Source organism: Lynx canadensis, chromosome F1, assembly GCF_007474595.2.
Source record: "Lynx canadensis isolate LIC74 chromosome F1, mLynCan4.pri.v2, whole genome shotgun sequence".
NCBI classification, from domain to species: Eukaryota; Metazoa; Chordata; class Mammalia; order Carnivora; family Felidae; genus Lynx; species Lynx canadensis.
Window position 1 is genome coordinate 7888909 of NC_044319.2, and position 20031 is coordinate 7908939.

General features: G+C 37.7%; 1 protein-coding gene across 1 annotated transcript in view; it reads right to left on the minus strand.

The window, feature by feature from the left end:
- WDR64 (WD repeat domain 64) overlaps window positions 1-20031 on the minus strand; it is a 143949-nt gene that overhangs the window by 86695 nt on the left and 37223 nt on the right. Inside the window, exon 9 of the mRNA XM_030303238.1 lies at window positions 2268-2347. Within this exon, the coding sequence (XP_030159098.1) occupies window positions 2268-2347 (80 nt within the window). The remainder of the gene's footprint in view (window positions 1-2267; window positions 2348-20031) is intronic.

The following is a 20031-nucleotide window of genomic DNA, read 5'->3' on the forward strand; positions in this document are numbered from 1 at the left end:
CTTCAAATATAAACTTGAAGAAAACTTTAGCTTTCTGTCCTCGGGGGAGATTACCCAGGTGTGCAGAGACAGTGTGACTATCTTTACACAGTTGACCCTTGAACAACACAGGTTTGAACTGCGTGGGTCCACTTATATGAGGATTTTTTTTTTTTTATAAATACACTATGGAGCTATAAATGTATTTTTTTCTTCCTTATGACTTTCTTAATAACATTTTCTTTTCTCTGGCTTACTTTATTGTAAGAATACAGTGTATCATACATCAAACATTCAAAAAATGTGTTAATCAGCTGTTTAGGTTATCTGTAAGGCTTCTAGTCAACAGTTGGCTGTTGGTAGCTAAGTTTTGTGGGAGTTAAGAGTCACTTAAAGTAGGGATTTTCTACTATAGGGGGTCAGTGTCCCTGACCACTGCATTGTTGAAAGGTGGACTGTACTTATCAATATTGCACTTCAGGGCTGAAGCATGATACGAAACTCTTGATAGGAAAACAAAGGCATGTGTGTTTTGGGGGAAGGAATTTGAAGGAGCCAGTTGCATTACTCACTGAACAGTTTTGCTCTTTTAATAAATATTTTTGCTCTAAGAATTTACCAAATGGTACATTTGTTGGTGACAGCTTGCTTCTTAAAAATCTTGTTTGCTCTTTCCCTTGATAAAGTTCAGATCTCCAGTATAAGCCATTTTCTTGATGTTTGTTTGAGTTTCTGTTTTGTTCATTTACATCTTTCAAGTCTACGTGATCTTTATTTAAGGTGACTCCGATCTCCTTGAGGTACCCCAGGAGCTCTTCTTCTCACACATGTAGGCATCCTGGGGCTGCCACATCCCCTACATCCAATGAGGCCTTTTTTTCATCACCAAAAGGAGCATCCTCTTGGGTGTCTAATCACATGTGACATTTAAGTTCAAACTTGAGATCTGCTTGCTCTCCTTCCCATGTAAGCAACCTCTTCCTGATCTCTGGTGACAATACAGCTGCTGCTCTTCTGTTTCTCCTACTTTACACACTTGCAGCTGGTTGATCCGTCTTGTTAATCCCAATGCCATTCTTACTTCAGGTTTTATGACTAGTTTCTTTCCCAGGCCTTTGGGACTGGCCCTCTCTTTTCTTTTTCCATTGCTCCTACAATTCAGACCCTCCCCACTTCACTCATGACTTCTGGAACAGCCTCCTAACTGGAACCTCTGAGTTCTTTTTATTCCAATAAAACCCCCATATGTTTGCCAAAATGACTTTGCCTGTGTGTTATAGATGGATTGAATTAATACTTATTGAAAAGCAACTATGTGCCAGGCATACATTATCTCAGTTAATCTTAAACACCACCATGTGTGGGTTTTGTTATTGTTAGTATTATTATTTGTAGATTTGTTTTGAGCACTTATTATGTGCTAAGTACTTTATTTGAATTTGAATTCTTATATATAATCTTATGAATAGATACTGTTATCAGTCTCACTTTCCAGTAGATGGAAGCTTAAAGGAATGAAATAAACTCCCCAAGGCCACACAACTTGCTGGAAAGACAACCAGGATTTTCAGCCAAAAGGTCTGACTCCAGAGCTCAGGCTCAAACCATCCTCCTGCACCCCAGGATTATAGGTGATGAGTCTGAGGCTCAAGAACCTCTTCATCCTCCACTTTCCCCTTCAAGCTTCTTATAATATCATCTTTCCCTTACTCTCCACAGATGACCTTGTATCCTATATTACACCATCCTTAACCCTTAAATACTAGTGTGTTTCAAGGCTTGCTCCCTGGCCTCCTTTCTCCTAACTCTAAAACACTGGCCCCTGACCTTTGTGGTCATGTATCCCATTGAAGATTTGATAAAATTTGGAACTACCTTTCCAGAAAAATGCACATAGACACACAAGTGTCATTAGCTTTCAGGGGCCTCCAGAACTCCTTTAAAACCCTGGGGGACCCAGTCTAGGAACTCATGCTCTCACATGTTGAAATAACTTCTAGAGAGATTAAAGGTCTGAAGGTAAAATATAAATAAAGCAATAAAAAACTATAGTAAATACAGGAGAAAGTATATCACATATTCTGGTGCTGAGGAAGAACTTTCTAAGTGTGCCATCAAATCCAGAAGGCACAAAGAAAAAGTCTGACAGATTTAGGCAAATTTTTTAATTCTCTAAAATGTTTTCCTAGGAGTAAAATTCTGTAGGCTTATGAAGACCACCGTATTAATCAAGGAGAGCGCTGTTTGCCAAGTAGAAAATCTCTGTATGATATGAACTATCCCCTTACCTCCAGTGACAATCACGTTTGCCTTTGTACAGTAACAAAAAGTGTTTGCTCCTCTTGGCATGGAGAACTCTCTGACAGGCCTGGGAAACACAAATGAGATGTAAAGCTTCTACATTTTTCTTTATAAAGCGAATTCTAACTTATACATAAGTTATGTTCAGTAGACTCATTTCTAAGCTGGTTGTAAATCAGGAAGTATGGTAAGTAATGATGACATCTTCGCTGGCCCACAGAATCCATTCATTCCATAATGTGATTTACCACAGTGCTTTGTATTCTTTCTGCTTAGCGGGAAATCAAGTCTTCCACTCTGGGAACTATGCTTGTGCTCAAGGAAGGACTGTCAGACACCGACCATTCTCAATCCAGAAAGGCTATTGGGCGGCTGACTGAGTCCATTTGGTACACACAACACCAGGAATGCCTTTGGACGCATCCTCCTCTACCACCACCCGCATGCCACCTTCTGTCAAGTCCTCTAAAATATACTGAAATATTACCACTGTTTCCACTACAGTGTCCAGGTTAAAGACTCCATTCCCTCTGACCAGACCTTCTACAATAAACTGCTAACTTCTTAGCCTCCACCATGTCCATTCTCCTGTCCACATTCCCACTTCAAGTTCTGCTGTCATGTTACAGCCAGGGTGACCCCTAAAACCTGAATCAGAGCACACCACTGAATCAGAGCACACCACTTCTGTCCAGGGATTTCCTGAAGTTCTAAGAGGATCCAAGCTCCTTCACCTGGCCCACTTGGCCCACATGGCCTTGGGTGGCCAGGCTTGTTCCATGCTTTCTCCTTTCCCTTCATGCTGTGATCCAGCCATGTTACTCTAGCCACCCTCCCTCTGGCCACACTAAGCTCCTTCACTCCCTCCATAAGACATTCTGCACAGGCCAAAGATGTGCTTGCTTGAGATCCCGGCCTTTCTCCACCCATCCTTCTGTGAGCATCAGTTCAAAAGCTACTTTATCAGAAAAGCCTTGCCTCAACTCCACCCTCTTGCCCCCACCAACTAAGCAGTATTTTTTGTGTTATTGTCTCTCCTGGTGCCATATTATTTTCCCTGTAGCATATATATATCATATAATTTTAGTATATAGGTTTTGAGTGCTAATTTAGTATCTGTGAGTAGTATTGTGCTGTACTTAAAAGAGCCCAGGCTTCAGTGAAAATGTGTGGGCTTAAATCCTGGCTTCATCACTGTGCCTTCTGACTTATTGTTTTGTTTGTTTTTGTTTTTAGAGAGAGAGAGACAGTGAGCATGAGTGGAGGAGAAAGGTAGAGGGAGAAAGAGAGAATCCCAAGCAGGCTCCATGCTCAGTATGGAGCCGGAGACGGTGCTCAGTCCCACAAACAATGAGATCATGACCTGAGCCAAAATCAAGAGTCGGACGCTCAACCAACTGAGCCACCCAGGTGTTCTATGCCTCCTTGTTCATTAGATGAGATAATAATAATAATACTGACCTCTGATACTAGCAATAGTTGAAAGCTGTTACTGCATCTGACCAGATGGGGTGAAGGAAGAGACGTGTTTATGTGAAGAGGGACACCTGGAGGGAGCCCTGGATCAGGAATTAATGAGGCACTGAAGCAGGGAGGGAGGGGAAAGACAGCAGCTGGCCTTCATCTCCTCTTGCCTTGGATGTGTGTGTTATTTCCTTTCCTTTTTTCTTAAGCACAAATGGCAGCATATATCATTCTGTTCCTTGCTTTTTCACTTCATATTGTATCTTGAAGATATTTCCAAATCCGTACATAAAATACTTCCCCTTTCTTTTCCCCAAAGTTCATGAAAAGAAGCCTCAATGTAGTAACAGAAATCTAAAGTCGGAATTTAGAATTTTTAAAATGTTTAAATGTCCCAGATAAGAAATAGAAAGTTTTGGCGGGTGACTCATTTCAAGTTTTGCCAATGACACACTTGGTAAATGTAGTTGGTTGACTGACTGAGCTAAGCTTAATGGGGTTACACACCAGGAAAGACATCACTCTCTTCTACCCTTGTCTCCAAACACGGTCTCTTATGGTGTCACTTTGTACCAACAGCACAGCCTCTTGGGCTACCTTGTGTTAGCACAGCTTCTAAGATATCTACTGTGTCTCACGGGACATTCACACTGGCTCACCACACAGAAAGGTGTCACCCCTCCCCATTGTCCTGGGTCCCTCTGGCAAGAGAAGAATGTGTCCATTAGGCATGGAAAGCACATCACCTCAGGCTCACAGTACTTTCAGTGTCCTACAAAAATGTTCTAGTTGTTCTTAATCAGAAGGTTAAGAACAGGGCCAGGGTGCCTCAATGAACCCTTATCTGTAAACACCTCCCATAGCAAGATGGCACCAGCCTCAGTCTCATGTACAAGGTAGGCCCACATGGTCCATTCCATAGAAAAGAAAATGTAGCCACCATGGCACTTTGAGTATAGAAGACTCCCAATAAATATTTGTTTGAATATCCTTAAGATATGAACACCAGATAGACAACACCCCTTTCTGGAATCACAGAGAATAGAAATGTATTGATTCTGGGAAGTTCTCTCTGAAGTTTTCCCTGCTACTCTTGAGACAATGGCACTTCTGAAAGAGAAACATTTTCTAACAATTTCTTTAAAAAGTAAAAATAAAAACTCACTCTACTCTCAAAAGGCCCTGACTGAATGATAGTGTCCTTCACCTCAGCTTCCCTGTTATTGTTACACAAATCCAAGCCTGGGAGGGAAGAGGTCAGTCAAGGAAGTTAAAGGGGTGACTCTTAGTGCATGTGTGTCACATGACTGGTGCTGTTTACTGGATGGAAGATGGTGCCCAGACACAAAGGGACTCCAGGGAGATCCTGTGATTGATGAAGAAGGGCCATTGAGCAAGTAGGGTGTCTTCCTATCTTTTCTTCCCTTGGAGGTAAGGATAGTTGGTGGAAGTGAAGGCGGGATGCAAGGAAGAAGGTATTTTTATTTTCTCCTTGAGAATGTGAAGTAGGAAATTTCAGAGTGACTCACATCAAGGTATTTTTTTAAGTGGCCCACACTCTGCATTGTTACCTGCCACTGATCCATATTGTGCCCATTCCCAAGGGACAAGTAAGGATGCAATAGAAAACTAAATCAGGAGTTGGTAAACTTTTTCTTTAAGGAGCCAAATAATAAATATTTTAGACTTTGCCATATAGTCTCTGTTGTCACAACTACTCAACTCTGCTACTGTGGCATGAAAACAGCCATAAATAATACATAAATGAATACGCATGGCTGTATTCCCATACTACTTCATGAGCAAAGAAATTTGAATTTCACATAACTTTCATGGGTCATGAAATGGGTCATCCCTTTGACTTGTTCAACAATTTGGAAATGTAAAAATAATTTTTGGTTTGCAGATGTAACAAAAACAGATGGCCTACTGGATTTGGTCCTTGTGGTTTTCTGACCCCTACTCTCAATGCCGGAGCACAAGGCCCAAACCACGACAGCTCCAGGTAGCTTCACCTGTTCTTAGTATTCACACTCATTTTTTGCTGCTTTTCAGCATCTTTACAAAGGGAACAAAAAAAGAACTTACATTTATTGAGTACTAACCATGTACTCACTTTACATGAGTTAACTTAGGTCATTTTCCTAAGACTATAAGGTAGGTATATTCATTCCCATCTAATGATGGGGAAACAGATTAAGAAGAGGTAATGTTACTGTGTTCACGGTGTTCAGTGCTCAGAAAGCTAGTGGTACTAGGATGGAAACCAGCTCTGTCTGGGTCCACAGCGACCCTATTATGAGGCAGTATACACTTCCCAGTATAAAAACCTGCCTCTGAGTTGGGTAACTGAGAAAAAGTAACGCTGAATAGTTAGTTGTTCATCTCTGGGAAGTTGTCAAGCTATCGAAGGGTTAAAGGTTCAACTTATGTCTTGCAACAGGCCCATATGCTTTACATGGTATAATTAATTGCAGATGTTCATTTTCTTGCTGGTACAAAACTCCATTTGTGAAATTACCATACAAAATTATAACCAAAATGGTAATCATATTTGAAATGGAAATTTTTTTGAGAGGAGTTTTTTCCTGCCTTCTTGGGAGTTGTGCTAGCTCCCATTTTAACAGCTGGCCAATTACGTATTAGGATAATTGCAGTTTCATCGGGCTCAACTTAAGACTCATTATAGGAAATTGCAGAAATAGGAATATGTTGAATCTAGGGGTGAAATGGACCTGACTCTCCTTCTATTGAGATGACTCTCCAGTGGCACTGACAGTTCAGGAAAACATTATATACTGTATCACTTGAGAAATCTCTTCAGCTTCTAGATTTAGGAGAGTGGCCCAAGGAAATAGTTGAAAAACTCAGCCATAATCTTACTGAATGGATCGATGATCACCGTTTGCTGAGGTTGGCTGAGTATTTTTATCTCAGTTTCCTGACTCCCTCAGGCTGAATGTATCATCAACCACATTCCAGAAGTTATGGTAAATACTAGGAAGCTCAGAATTGGGCTCAAAGACAAACTCCTGACTCTTGCAAAATAGATGATTTCAGAGCAAAGACCAGAAGTATTGGCTAGTTTGAAAATAAAATCTTCTAGCAATCTGTTTATGACTACTAAGTACCAAATCTATGGAACACTGTGGAGACGAGGAATTTAAATTCCCTATAATACCATTACATAAATTAGAAATACATACAAATATAGATTTTGAAGAAAATGTATAAACAAAAAGATACATTGAACCCAATAGAATGGTGTTGTGTGTGTACGTGTGTATGTGTGTGTGTGTGTGTGTGTATGTCTGTGCATGCATGCATGGGAAAATGGATTGGAATCCAGGATAAAAAGGAATACAATAAGTGAAGGAGAATGTAAACAACTTAGTCCTGCTCTTGAGGTTACTCCACTGGGGGAGAAAAGAAATTAGATTGGCTTAGAATCATGCTAGTTGAAGGGCATATTTTCCCTCACAAAAGAAGGCATACAATCTAAATGAGGTCAGGAAGATTACCATCTTGTTTAAAATCTAACACAAGAATCACCACTTGATAGATAGATCCTAAGCTTTGGAAAAAGGGAATATGTGCCCCATCATAACTTGTTCCCCAAGGAAAAATATTAGTGCTTTTCTTTCCCTCCCAGTATTGTCATTATTATGGATTTTGACAGTGCATGGAAATCAACGTGTTCTTTAAAAATCAATTCTTTGTGAAAGAGCATGAACATCTATAAGCAAATAATAAACCTTTAAATTATTACAGTATTTTACAGTTTCAAGGGACCTTCACTCATCTCAGCTCATTTGAGCAGTGCAAAAGTCCTGGGAGCTAACAAAGTTACTATTTTCCCCATTCATTAATGAGGCTATTGAGGTTCAGATAAGTAACATGCCCAAGACCACTTGGCCAAGAAATAAGTGGCAGAAGTGACATTAGAAGTCATTTGCTTCCTCATAAACTTATTCCTTTACTAACATTCTCTCTTAATAAATAGCTTAGCCACGCAAATGGGCCTCCCAGACAGAAACCCAGCAGCCTGCTACTGCCCTAAGATTTCCTCTGGATCTTGGATGATTTGCTCTTCACCTCATTCAGTTCTTTGCTCAAATGTTAGCTCCTCAGAGCAGTGTCTCCTGATGATCCTATCAAAAATACTATCTGCAGTCACTCTATCCTGTAACCTTACTTCATTTCCTAAATTTCTATTATTTATAGGATTGTCTTTCCCACTTGGATATGTGCTCCAGGAGAGGAGAGAGTTGATCTTTTTTGTATACCATTATATCAATTCTTGGAACAGTTTTTGGTCTATAATAGTCGTTCAATGAATATTGTTACAAATGAAAAAATGAAATTTAGATTTCTCTCTTTATTTCTTTTATCCAGTAGGTCACCAATTCTTATCAATTTTACATGAATCTCTTCTCTCTCCATTTTTATTTCCACTGGTTAAGTTCAAGCTCTCATCAGTTCCTTTCTGAATTATTACCCTATATTCCCAGTTCTCTCCTTTCCAACTTACCTTTCCCCAATCCATTCTCCATCGTGTTGCTAAGGTGGTCTGTCAAAAATACTTCTTTGACCATTCTGCTTGCCAAAGCATTCAATAGCTTCCTATAGCTCTCAGGTTAATATTCCAACTCTTCAGCATAATATACTGGCTTTTTCATTTTTTCCCTGTCCCTCCTCATCTTTCCCAACACTTCTCCCTCTCTGTGTTCCAATAATATTGATCCACTTACAGTTTCTAGAACTCGCCATTTTCTTTTTCACTTCCACACCTTTGTAAATGTCATTTCTTTAGTGGGGCTATTTATCCACTCTCAATGCAATAGCTTTGCCTGGCTAATTGTTATCAGGTCTTCAAAACTCAGCATGCATGAGCCCTTCTTCAGGAAGACTTCCCCAATTTTTCTCCCTTCAAAATCCTATGTAGGATGCTCTAAGAACTCTTTTCTGCTCCCATACACCTCTCTAATATCTATATCATGACACTTATCAGCCTCTGTGGGAATCTATTTGTTTTCTCTCTCATCAGATACAAGATCAAGGAACTAGTCTTATTCATCTTTAAATTACCAGCACAGAGTACAATGCCTCAAATATAGTAACTCATCAGTAAGTATTTACTGAACAAATGAAGATTCAGACTCTGGAGCTTCTTCTTGTTTCATCAAATTCCTCAAATTATAGGACAATTGGTTAGACAATGTTAGATATAGTAATAGCTCTCGACAAACTTAGTGTCTTGGGAAGGCACACCCTTAATCATAATTAAAAGATAAATAAAAAGACTGAGGCACATAAAGGATACCTAAATCAGTTGGGAAAGGAGGTTCTGGGAGAAGGTCAGGAAAATTTCCTAGAGTTGGTATCAACTGATCCTTGAAGGATTATGGGATCAATTATACCTCAATAAAATTGGAAAAAAGTTAAAAACAAAAAACTTTCCTCTTTTCCATGAAACAAACAAACAAACAAACAAACAAAAGGATTATGGAGGTTGAGGGAATAGAAGTAAGAGGAAGAGACGGGAGAGTATTTAAAGCACCAAACAGGTATAAAATCCCAGCATGTACATGCTCCTACCCTGAGAGCAGCCACGAACTCAGAGTTACAGGAGCTTAAGTACAAGGCAGTGAAAGGCAGTGAAGGGGATGAGGTAGAGAGGCTGGAAGAGACTAGACCATGGAAATGCTATGGCAGGGGATGGAAAACGTGAAAGTTATTGAGATGGCTGGATATCATCTTTATCAGAATACTCTGGAAGATTAAGGGACAATAGTCTTGGCAGGGATAAAACTGAGGCAAGACGCTAGTTGAAGATAGCCTAGGGATATAGAGATACAGAAGATAAGACAGATTCAATGAGTGTTTATAAGAGAACATAGAAGGATATGTTGATTGGTGGTTTGCGGGCACAGAGGAAGGAATCATATGGGGTTGTCAGATTTCTGCCTATGAGTTGATGGATCATAGTAATTGGATGGACCAAGAAAAAATATTTTAAAAATCCTGTAAAATATATAGCTTAAGAGGTGAAGGATTTAAGTTCAGTCGTGAACATGAGTTTGAGGGGCTATGAAATATCCAAGTGGAGATGGTGAGCAGGTATACGAAGTACAAAGTTCGACATAGTTTGGGTTTCATAGCATATAGATGTTCATATGTTAGAGAATAGGAACATCACCCAAGAAGTTCCTAGAAAGTGATAATTAAAGTTAGCTAAGCACAGAACTCTAGAGAACACCCCATTTAAGAGCAAATACAAAAAGAGGAGTCATAGGAAAAAGAATAATAAGATACCAGGAGAAAACTCTGGCTTCCCAAAAGCTAAGAGGATAGAGTTTCAGGGTGAATGAGATCAGTAATGCCAAATGCCCTGAGGCTATCTGATATGTTAAGTTTCCATTGGTTTGACAATGTAGACATCATTGGCCAACTTGAGAGTCCCTTCTACAGAGTAGAAGGGGAGACACTGCATGAGAAAAGGTTATGGAGGGAACAAATAATGTGGAGGTAGTGGAAGTGGTGAGTGTGGAGTACTTTTTCCAGGGAAAGTGTAGTATGAAAGCTCAAAGGAGGTTATAGGTCAAGAAAAGCATCACTCACATCAGAAGAGACTTAAGTATTGTAGGTGGAAATGAGAGACTAGGACAAACAGATTAGCAAGCTAAAAAAAAAAAAAAAAAAAGCAAGGCCACCAATGGAGGCTTTTCTATTTCAACAAAAAAGAAAGATCAAGGATAGGTGTGGATATAGAAAATTCCAAATGATGTGGGATGTTGGGAATTACTCCAAAGGCCTTAGGGTTTTGTGGTCATGAAGGGCCAACATCAATGGAGGTGGGGATAGTCTGAGGTAAACAGGGTGAAATAAGGACTCTATGGAGCAGTAGGGTTGGGATTCTGATTGGTGTTTGACAGATGGGGTGCATGGTAGATGAGGTGCAGGGCAGAGAATGCTGGTGATACATGAGCTCAGATGACTTACCTGGGGTCCAGGTAAGGAGGGAGACAAGAAAGTCAAGGAGAAAACTGACAAAATTTGGAGATGAAGGATTAGAGGCCTCAGTGAGGTCATTGAGAAGGCGCAGAGAGAGTCACAGCTTTCAAGAGCCAACAGTGTAAGACAGAGAGGCCTGAAGACAAAACTTCTAGGTGCTTGTCAATATTATTCAGCCTAATCTTTTGATTTCCATTTTGTTTTAATTTCTTTTAATAGAGAGAGCACACCTCTACACTCAACATTGAACCAATCCAGGACTCGATCCCATGACCCTGGGATCATGACCTGAGTTAGAATCAGGAGTTGGTCCCTGATCAACAGACTGAGCCACGCAGGTGCCCTGGGTTTCTACTTTGTAATGTGAGATTGACAATACCCAACTAAACACATCAATGTAAAGATATTCTTTAAGAAGAAATAAGCCACCTAATTCATCCAAAAATGGACTTGGCATGCTTATTGTTAGCTGCTATGACCTTTCTTGTTTAATAGAATCTCTGCTAAATTTATTTTCATCATCCCCTATATAAGGCTTGTTCTTATCTCCAATAGGCTTCCTAGAGGGCTATCATTTATCACTCTCTTTTCTAAGCTCCTATTATGCCCATAATCATAAACCATTCAACTGAAATTAACATGCTTTGCTTTGCAATGTGAATTATCCTATGCAGTTGTGTGCTGGTAAATGTTTAATATTCAGCAGGGGCCAGGGAAGTGGAGGTGGGGGAGGGCATTTGTTTATAACATTTGCTGTTTTTCATTGTATAAATATTCCTATGGTGGCCAATTTCAAATGAGTAATGTGACGTCTCTGAACTTGGAGTCTGGAAAAGATACACAGTTATACACCATTATATAGTATTCCCATGTTCTTAAGGACATAAAATCCTTGAGGATATACATAATAGTAAAATGTAGTAAAATAAAAAGTGCTGAGCTTGGAGTACTTATTGCTTTTGGTTTTAATATACTGGAATTCTGAGCTTATATAAATTTTAAATGATGGCAGTGTTTAAGAAATTTGTCAAATTCCTGAAATCTTAGCAATCAGCTCTCATAAACTGATACGAGCTGACTCCAGCATGGCACTGATTTTATGTCTGTATTTCTTGTCATCTTACCTAGATTTAAGCATTTAAAGGCAGGGATCACGACTTAAACACATTTGTATTGTCCACAGTGCTTACCACATAGTGACTTAGTAAATATTTGTTGAATTACTGATACACTTCTGGATTCAAGGCTGAACTACATGGCCTGTATAGCTTTCTGGTCACCATATTGATGGTTAGAATTACCCTGGTGAATGTACTGGAAATATTTGTGTGGGTAAAATCACGTGTGTAGATTTGTGTATCTTGGAAATGAAAATCCTTTCTCTGGATGTTGAAGTAGAATATACATGTACTATAAGGATAAGGGCATATTATATTTCATGTGCTTTCACAAATGCTTCTTTATGGTTATAAATGTATCATGAATTGCCAACACAATACAAAATCAATTAGAAATTAAGTTGCATCTATTCTTAATTAAATGTTTCAGAAATGCACTCCCTTAAAACGTCAGAGTGTAATCACTAGTAGTTAATTATGTTACAGAAACTAAGTGAAAATTAATTATGCCATAGAAATGATATTTATGGAATCAGATCTGGTGTTAAGAAATGAAACTATTTTTAATGTTCTGTGAAAAGTTTTTAATTCATTTCTCAGTGCAATATATTATACGTCAAGATAAATATTTTTTATCTTTTTTGGATGATGGGAAAATACGTTTCTTTCATGAAGATTACAACTTTCAAGAAAATGGAGGGTAGTCAGTCATTTCAGAGATGTGCTATTCTCTTCTTCCATAACATTTCTAATTTTGTTAGTCTGTTTCTTAAATTAAAATTCTAGCCCTGTATGTGTAGAGGCTATCTTTTTCTCTCACTTTTTGTGAATTTCGTTAAAAAACTCAATAGGAAGGACCTGGAAGTTACCATTTGTGTTTTGTTAGGGAAACACTATTCATTATTTTTTCTACTATGTATTTTAGTTTAACCCTAATGTAAAAGGGGAAAAGCCCAAGTTCTATAGGTAAGACTCAATCTCTTGTTCTTTACATAGAAGAGCTGAAATTCATAAAAAATGATTACAATGAGTTTTAAAATTTTTTTTTCAACGTTTATTTATTTTTTTGGGACACAGAGAGACAGAGCATGAACGGGGGAGGGGCAGAGAGAGAGAGAGACACAGAATCGGAAACAGGCTCCAGGCTCCGAGCCATCAGCCCAGAGCCCGACGCGGGGCTCGAACTCACGGACCGCGAGATCGTGACCTGGCTGAAGTCGGACGCCCAACCGACTGCGCCACCCAGGCACCCCTACAATGAGTTTTAAAGAAGGGAATTAAATTATCAAGAAGAGATTTTTATTGTCTTAAGTTTTGACCCTTAGTCTTTTGTTTTGTTTTTATCTTTTCAGGTTTTTTTTTTTTTTTTTGATCTGATATGTATATACATTGTGAAAGGATTCCTCCCCATCCAGTTAACTAACATAACCATCACTTTGAGTATTTTTCTTTGTTTTCGTTCTTTCCTTCCTTCTCTCTTCTCTTCTCTTCTCTTCTCTTCTCTTCTCTTCTCTTCCCTTCCCTTCCCTTCTATTCCCTTCCATTCTCTTTTCTTCTCCTCTTCCTTCCTCTTTCTTTTCTCCCTTCCTTCTTTCCTTCTTTCCTTCCTTCCTTCCTTCCTTTTTTTTTCTTTCTAGAACATTTAAGTCCTACTTTCGGGAAATTTCAGTTATACAATATAGTGTTATTAATGATAGTCGCCAATACATCCTCAGATCTTATTCATTTGTAACTGCAAGTTTATACATTTTTCTAACTTTTCCCTATTTCCCCCAACCCAGCCCCTGGCAACCACTTTTCTACTCTTTATTTTTGTGAGTTTGACTTTTGGGGGGGGATCCCACATGTAAGTGATACCATTCAGTATTTGTCTTCCTCTTTCTGGCTTATTTCACTTAGTATAACTCTCCAGGTTCATCCATATTGTCACAAATGGCAAGGTTTCATTCTTTTTATGGCTGAATAATATTCTATTATATTTATGTACCAATTTTCATATCCATTTATCCATCGATGGATCGTTACTTTGTTTCCATATTTTGGTTACTATAAATAATGCTATAAGAAACATGGTGGTGCATATTATCTTTTTGAATTAGTGTTTTGTATTCTTTGGATAAATACCCAGAAGTGGAATTACTGCATCATGTGGTAGTTCTATTTTTAATTTTTTGAGGAACTTCTGTATTGTTTTTCATAGTGACAGCACCAATTTACATTCCTACCAATAATGCACCAAGGTTCCCTTTTCCCTACATCTTCATGAACATTTGGTGTTTCTTGTACTTTTGACTTTAGCCACCCCAACAGGTGTGAGGTGATATCTCATTGTGGTTTTGATATGCATTTCTCTGATGACTAGTAATGTGGAGCACCTCTTCATGTACCTGTTGGTCATCTGTATGTCTCCTTTGAAAAAAAATTTCTATTCAGATCTTCTGCCTATTTTTATTTTTTATTTATTTATTTATTTTTTATTTTTTTTTAAATTTTTTTTTTAACGTTTATTTTTGAGACAGAGAGAGAGCATGAACAGGGGAGGGGCAGAAAGAGAGGGAGACACAGAATCTGAAACAGGCTCCAGGCTCTGAGCTGTCAGCACAGAGCCCGACGCGGGGCTCGAACTCACGGACCGTGAGATCGTGACCTGAGCCAAAGTCGGATGCTCAACCGACTGAGCCACCCAGGCGCCCCCCTTCTGCCTATTTTTAAATTGGATTGTTTTTTGCTCTTGAGTTGTATGAGTTCTTTATATATAAAACATATATAAATATATAATATGTAAATAAATTATATAAATAAATTAAATATTTTTATATAAGTATAAATATTTATAATATTTAGATATTAGCCCCTTATCAGATATATGATTTGCAAATATTTTCTTCCACTCAGTAGGTGGTTTTTCATTTTTCTTAGGGCTTCCTTGCTGCACAGAAGCTTTTTAGGTTGATATAGTCTCACTTGTTTACTTTTGCCTTTGTTACTTTTGCTTTTGGTGTCAGATTTAAAAAATCACAGCCAAGATTAATGTCTTACATTACTTACATTACATTTACTCTATGAGTTTTATGGCTTCAGTTCTCACATTCAGGCCTTTAATCCATTTTGAGTTCATTTTTGTGTATGGTGTGAGTTAGGGGTCCAATTTTATTTTTTTGCATGTGGCTGTCCAGTTTTCCCAATACCATTTATTGAAGAGACTGTCTTTCCCATAGTGCATTCTTGGCTTCTTTGCCACAATTAATTGATCATATTTGTGTGGGATTATTTCTGGGCTTTCTATTCTGTTCCATTGATCTGTGTGTCTGTTTTTAGACCTATGCTATACTGTTTTAATTACTATAGCTTTGTAATACAATTTGAAATCAGGATGCATAATGCCTCCAGCTTTGTTACTGTTTCTCAAGATTGATTCACCTACTTGGGGGCCTTTTGGGGTCCCACACAAATATTGGAATGCTTGCTATTTCTGTGGGGAAAAATGTCACTGGAATTTTGATACGGATTATGTTGAACCTGCAGATTGCTATGGGTAGTATGGATATTGTGATGATATTAATTCTTCCAATTCATGAGCATGGGATATCTTTCCATTTATCTGTATCTTCTTTAATTTCTTTCATTAATGTCTTACAGTGTTCAATCTTTCATCTCCTCGGTTAAATTTATTCATAGGTATTGCATTGTTTTTGATGCAATTGTAAATGGGATTATTTTCTTATTACTCTTTCCAATAGTTAATTATTATTTTATAAAAACACATCTGATTTTTGTATATTTATTTTGTATCCTGTAGTTTACTGAATTAATTTATTAGTTCTAACAGCTCTTTGGTGGAGTTTTTAGGACTTTCTATATATAATATCATGTCATCTGGAAATAGTGACAGTTTTACTTTCTCTCCAATTTGAATGCCTAAAAGGCATTTCTTTTTCTTGTTTCTTGCTCTGGCTAGGATTTCAAATACTATGTTGAAGATGCAAAAGTGGGCATCTTTGTTCCTGATCTTAGAGGAAAAACTTTGAGCTTTTACTGAGTATGGTATTAGCTATGGATTTGCCATATTCCTTGAGGCTTCAATTTGCATTTTTCTAATGACATATCATGTGGAACATCTTTTCATGTGCTTATTTCCATCTGTATACCTCCTTTGGTGAAGTGTCTGTCTAGATGTTTTGCCCATTTTTAAAATTTTTGTTTTCTTATTCTTGAGTTTTAAGAGTTCTTGGTCTAAGAGTCCTCTATCAGATATGCCTTTTGCAAATATTTTCTCCCAGTCTATGGTTTGTCTTTTTGTTCTCTTGACAGTGTCTTTTGAAGAGCATAAGTTTTTAATTTTAATGAAGCCCAGCTTATCATTCATTCCTTTCATGGATTATGCCTTTGGTGTTGAATCTACAAAGTCACAGCCAAAACTAAGATTATTTAGATTTTCATCTAGGAGTTTTATAGTTTTGGGTTTTATATTTACATCTTTGGCCCATTTTGAGATGTGTGTGTGTGTGTGTGTGTGTGTGTGTGTGAGAGAGAGAGAGAGAGAGAGAGAGAGAGAGAGAGAGAGAGAAATACAAGGTCTGTGTTTTGATTTACAGTTTTTAAATGAATAGATTTTTTTCAAATGCTTTTTTGTATCTATTGATGTGATAATTGATTTTTCTTCTTAGCCTGTTGATATGATGGATATATTAAATAATTTTCAAATGTTGAACCAGCCTTGCATACCTGGTCATGGTGTATATTTCTTTTTATATCTTATTAAGTTCAATTTGCTAATATTTTGTCAAGGATTTTTGCATCTATACTCCTGGGAGACACTGGTCTGTAGTTTTCTTTGTAATGCCTGTGTCTGGTTTTGGTATTAGGGTACAACTGGCCTCACTGAACAAGTCTGAAAGTATTTCTCTGCTTCTATTATCTGGAGGAGATTGTAGAGAATTGGTATAATTTCTTCCTTAAATGTACAGTAGAATTCACCATTAAACCTACATGGGCCTGATGCTTTTTCTTTTAGAATGTTTTATTATTAATTCATTTTCATTAACAAATTATAGGCCTATTCAGATTATTTACCTTCTGGTGTGAGTTTTGACAGATTATATCTTTCAAGGAATTGGTCCATTTTTATCTAGATTATCAAATTTGTGGGCATAGAGTTGGTCATAATATTCCTTTATTTTTTTAATGTCCATAGGATCTGTAGTCATGTTACTTTCTTTACTTCTGATAGTAGCAATTTGTGTCTTCTCTTTTCTTAGTTATCCTGGCTAGAGGCTTATCAATTTTATTGATCTTTTCATAAAACCAGGTTTTGGTTTTATTGACTTTCTCTATTGATTTCCTGTTTTTAATTTTATTGATTTCAGTTATAATTTTTATTTTTTTTTCTCTGCTTACTTTGGACAGTTTCTATTTTTGTCTAGTTTCCTAAGGGAAACTTAGAGTATTAGTTTTAGATCTTTCTTTTCTAATATATGTATCTAATGCTATAAATTTTCCTGTCAGTGCTGTTATATATACCTTGATCATATATATTTGTATATATCTCAAGACATTGTTGCCATTGTTGTGAACAAACTGTTATCTGTTAGATAAATTAAGAGTAAGGAAATAAATGTTTTTATTCTTACGTTCACTTATTCCTTCTGTAATGATCTTCCTTTCTTTATGTAGGTCTTGATTTCTTACATACATTATTTTTCTCATCTCTGAAGAACTTCTTTTTACATTTCTTGCAAGTCAGGTCCATTGGCAACAAGTTCACTCAATTTTTGTTTGTCTGAAAATGTTTTTATTTATCTTTCACTTTGAAAGGATAATTTTGCAGAAAAAATAATTCTGCGTTGGTATATTTTTGTTTCAATTCTTCAGATATTTTACTGCACTTTCATCTTGCATGGTTTTTTTGAGGAGAAGTTGGATGTAAGTCTTACCTTTCCTCCTCTAAAGGTGAGGTGCTTTTTTCCATCTGATTTCTTTCAAAAATTTTTATCTTTGATTTTCTAGGGTTTGAATATGATATGCCTCAGTGTTTTTGTTGTTGTTGTTGTTGTTGTTGTATTGGCATTTATCATGCTTGGTGTTCTCTGAGCTTATTATATATGTGGTTTGGTATCTGACATTAATTTGGGGAAATTCTCAGTCATTCCTTCAAATATTTCTTCTTTTCATTTTTCTCTTCATTTCCCTAGAATTCCCATTATGCATATGCTACAACTCTTGTAGTTGTTCCACAGTTCTTGGATATTCTATTCCTTTTTTTTTTCAGACCTCTTATCCTTGTTTTACCATTTGTTAATTTTTAAAAATGTTTTTATTCAGTTTTGAGAGAGAGAGAGAGAGAGAGTGAGGGAGGGGCAGGCAGAGAGGGAGACAGAGAATCTGAAGCAGGCTCCAGGCTCTGAGTTGTCAGCACAGAGCCCAACGCAGGGCTTGAACTTGTGAGCTGCAAGATCATGACCTGAGCTGAAGTCAGACACTTAGCCAACTAAGCCACCCAGATGTCCCTTGTTTTATCATTTTTGAAGTGTCTATTGACATATTCTCAAGTTCAGAGATTCTTTCCTGAAGTAGTCAGTCTACTGTTGATCCAGTCAAAGGCATTCTTTATTTCTATTACAGTGTTTCTGATTTCTAGCATTTCTTTTTTATTTTTTAAAATATTTTTAATGTTTATTTTTGAGAGAGAAAGAGACATAGTGAGAGCGGGGGAGGGGCACAGAGAGAGGGAGACCCATTCTGCAGCAGGCTCCAGGCTCTGAGCTGTCAGTACGGAGCCTGATGTGGGGCCTGATCCCACGAACCATGAGATCATGACCTAGGCTGAAGTCAGACGCTTAAGCAACTGAGCCACCCAGGCACCCCTTTTTTTGCCTCTTTATTAAAATTTCTATCTCTCTGTTTACATTCCCAATCTTTTTTTTGCATGGTGTCCACTTTATCCATGAGAGCCCTTAACATATTACTCATAGTTATTTTACATTCCTGGTCTGCTGATTCCAACATCCCACCTATATCTGAGTTTGGTTTGATGCTTGCTCTATCTCTTAAAACTGTGTTTTTGCATTTTAGTATGCCTTGTAATTTTTTTTTCTTGATAGTAGGACCGAATGTATTGTGTAAAAAAAGGAATTGCTGCAAATAATCCTTTAGTAATGTGGTTGTAAGGTGGGTGGGGTGAAAGGGGAGTGGTCTACAGTCCTTTGATTAGATTTCAGTCTTTTAGTAAGACTGTCCTCTGAACTGCAGACTTCACAAATGTTCTGCAGCCCTCCTCCCCCTTAGGTAGGTCAGGATGGCTGGAGTGGGCTAGTTTGGGGTATGTCCCTTCTCCATTGTGGAAAGCTAGAGTAGGCTAGAGGTGGCTATTTCCCTTCTCCCTTTGATCTCTATCAGTTTCTCTGATAAAACCTCAATAGTTTAGGCTCTGGTATGGTAGTTTTGCTGAAGGGAACTTGTTAAAAAGAACAGAATGTGGTGCATTTTCCTCTTCCCTTGTCATAAGCAGGAGAGGATTTTTGTCCAATATTCACTGTGAGAAACTGGTCCCAGAAATAAAATGTACAAAAGTATGGGAACCCCTATAACTGGGTCCCTGGAGTCTTTAACTCTTAGACTTGTCTATGTTGAGCCCCCAGGGATTTATGTTTTCCTATCACAGTATGTTGGTTTCCTAGAGGTATCTGCTTGTGGATTTCTGCTCTGGTAAGTTGTGATTCTTAGTAAATACCTGCTTGTCTCTAAATTTGGGGGCAGCAGTTTGATCTGTGACTTCACTTCTTTGATGGATTTAAGAAGAATTGTTGATTTTCTGGTTTGTTTATTTATTTATTTATTTCTTACTTACTTATTTATTTTACCTGTTGTTAGGGCTGAGTGATGACTTCCAAACTTTTTATGTGCCAGACTGGAAACTAGAAGTGTCTATGTATTTTTAAAGACAGTTTTGTTAAAGTATACGTTATATAACATAAAATTCACCCATGTGTAGGTTCAATTGTTTTTAGTGAATTTATACAGCTGTATAACAATCACCAAAATACGTTTTAGAACATTTTCAATATTCCAAAAATATCCCTTGTGCCCACTTCGGATCCCTGCTCTCACTGCCACTTCCTGGCATTCACTGATCTACTTCCTGTCTCTATAAATTTGC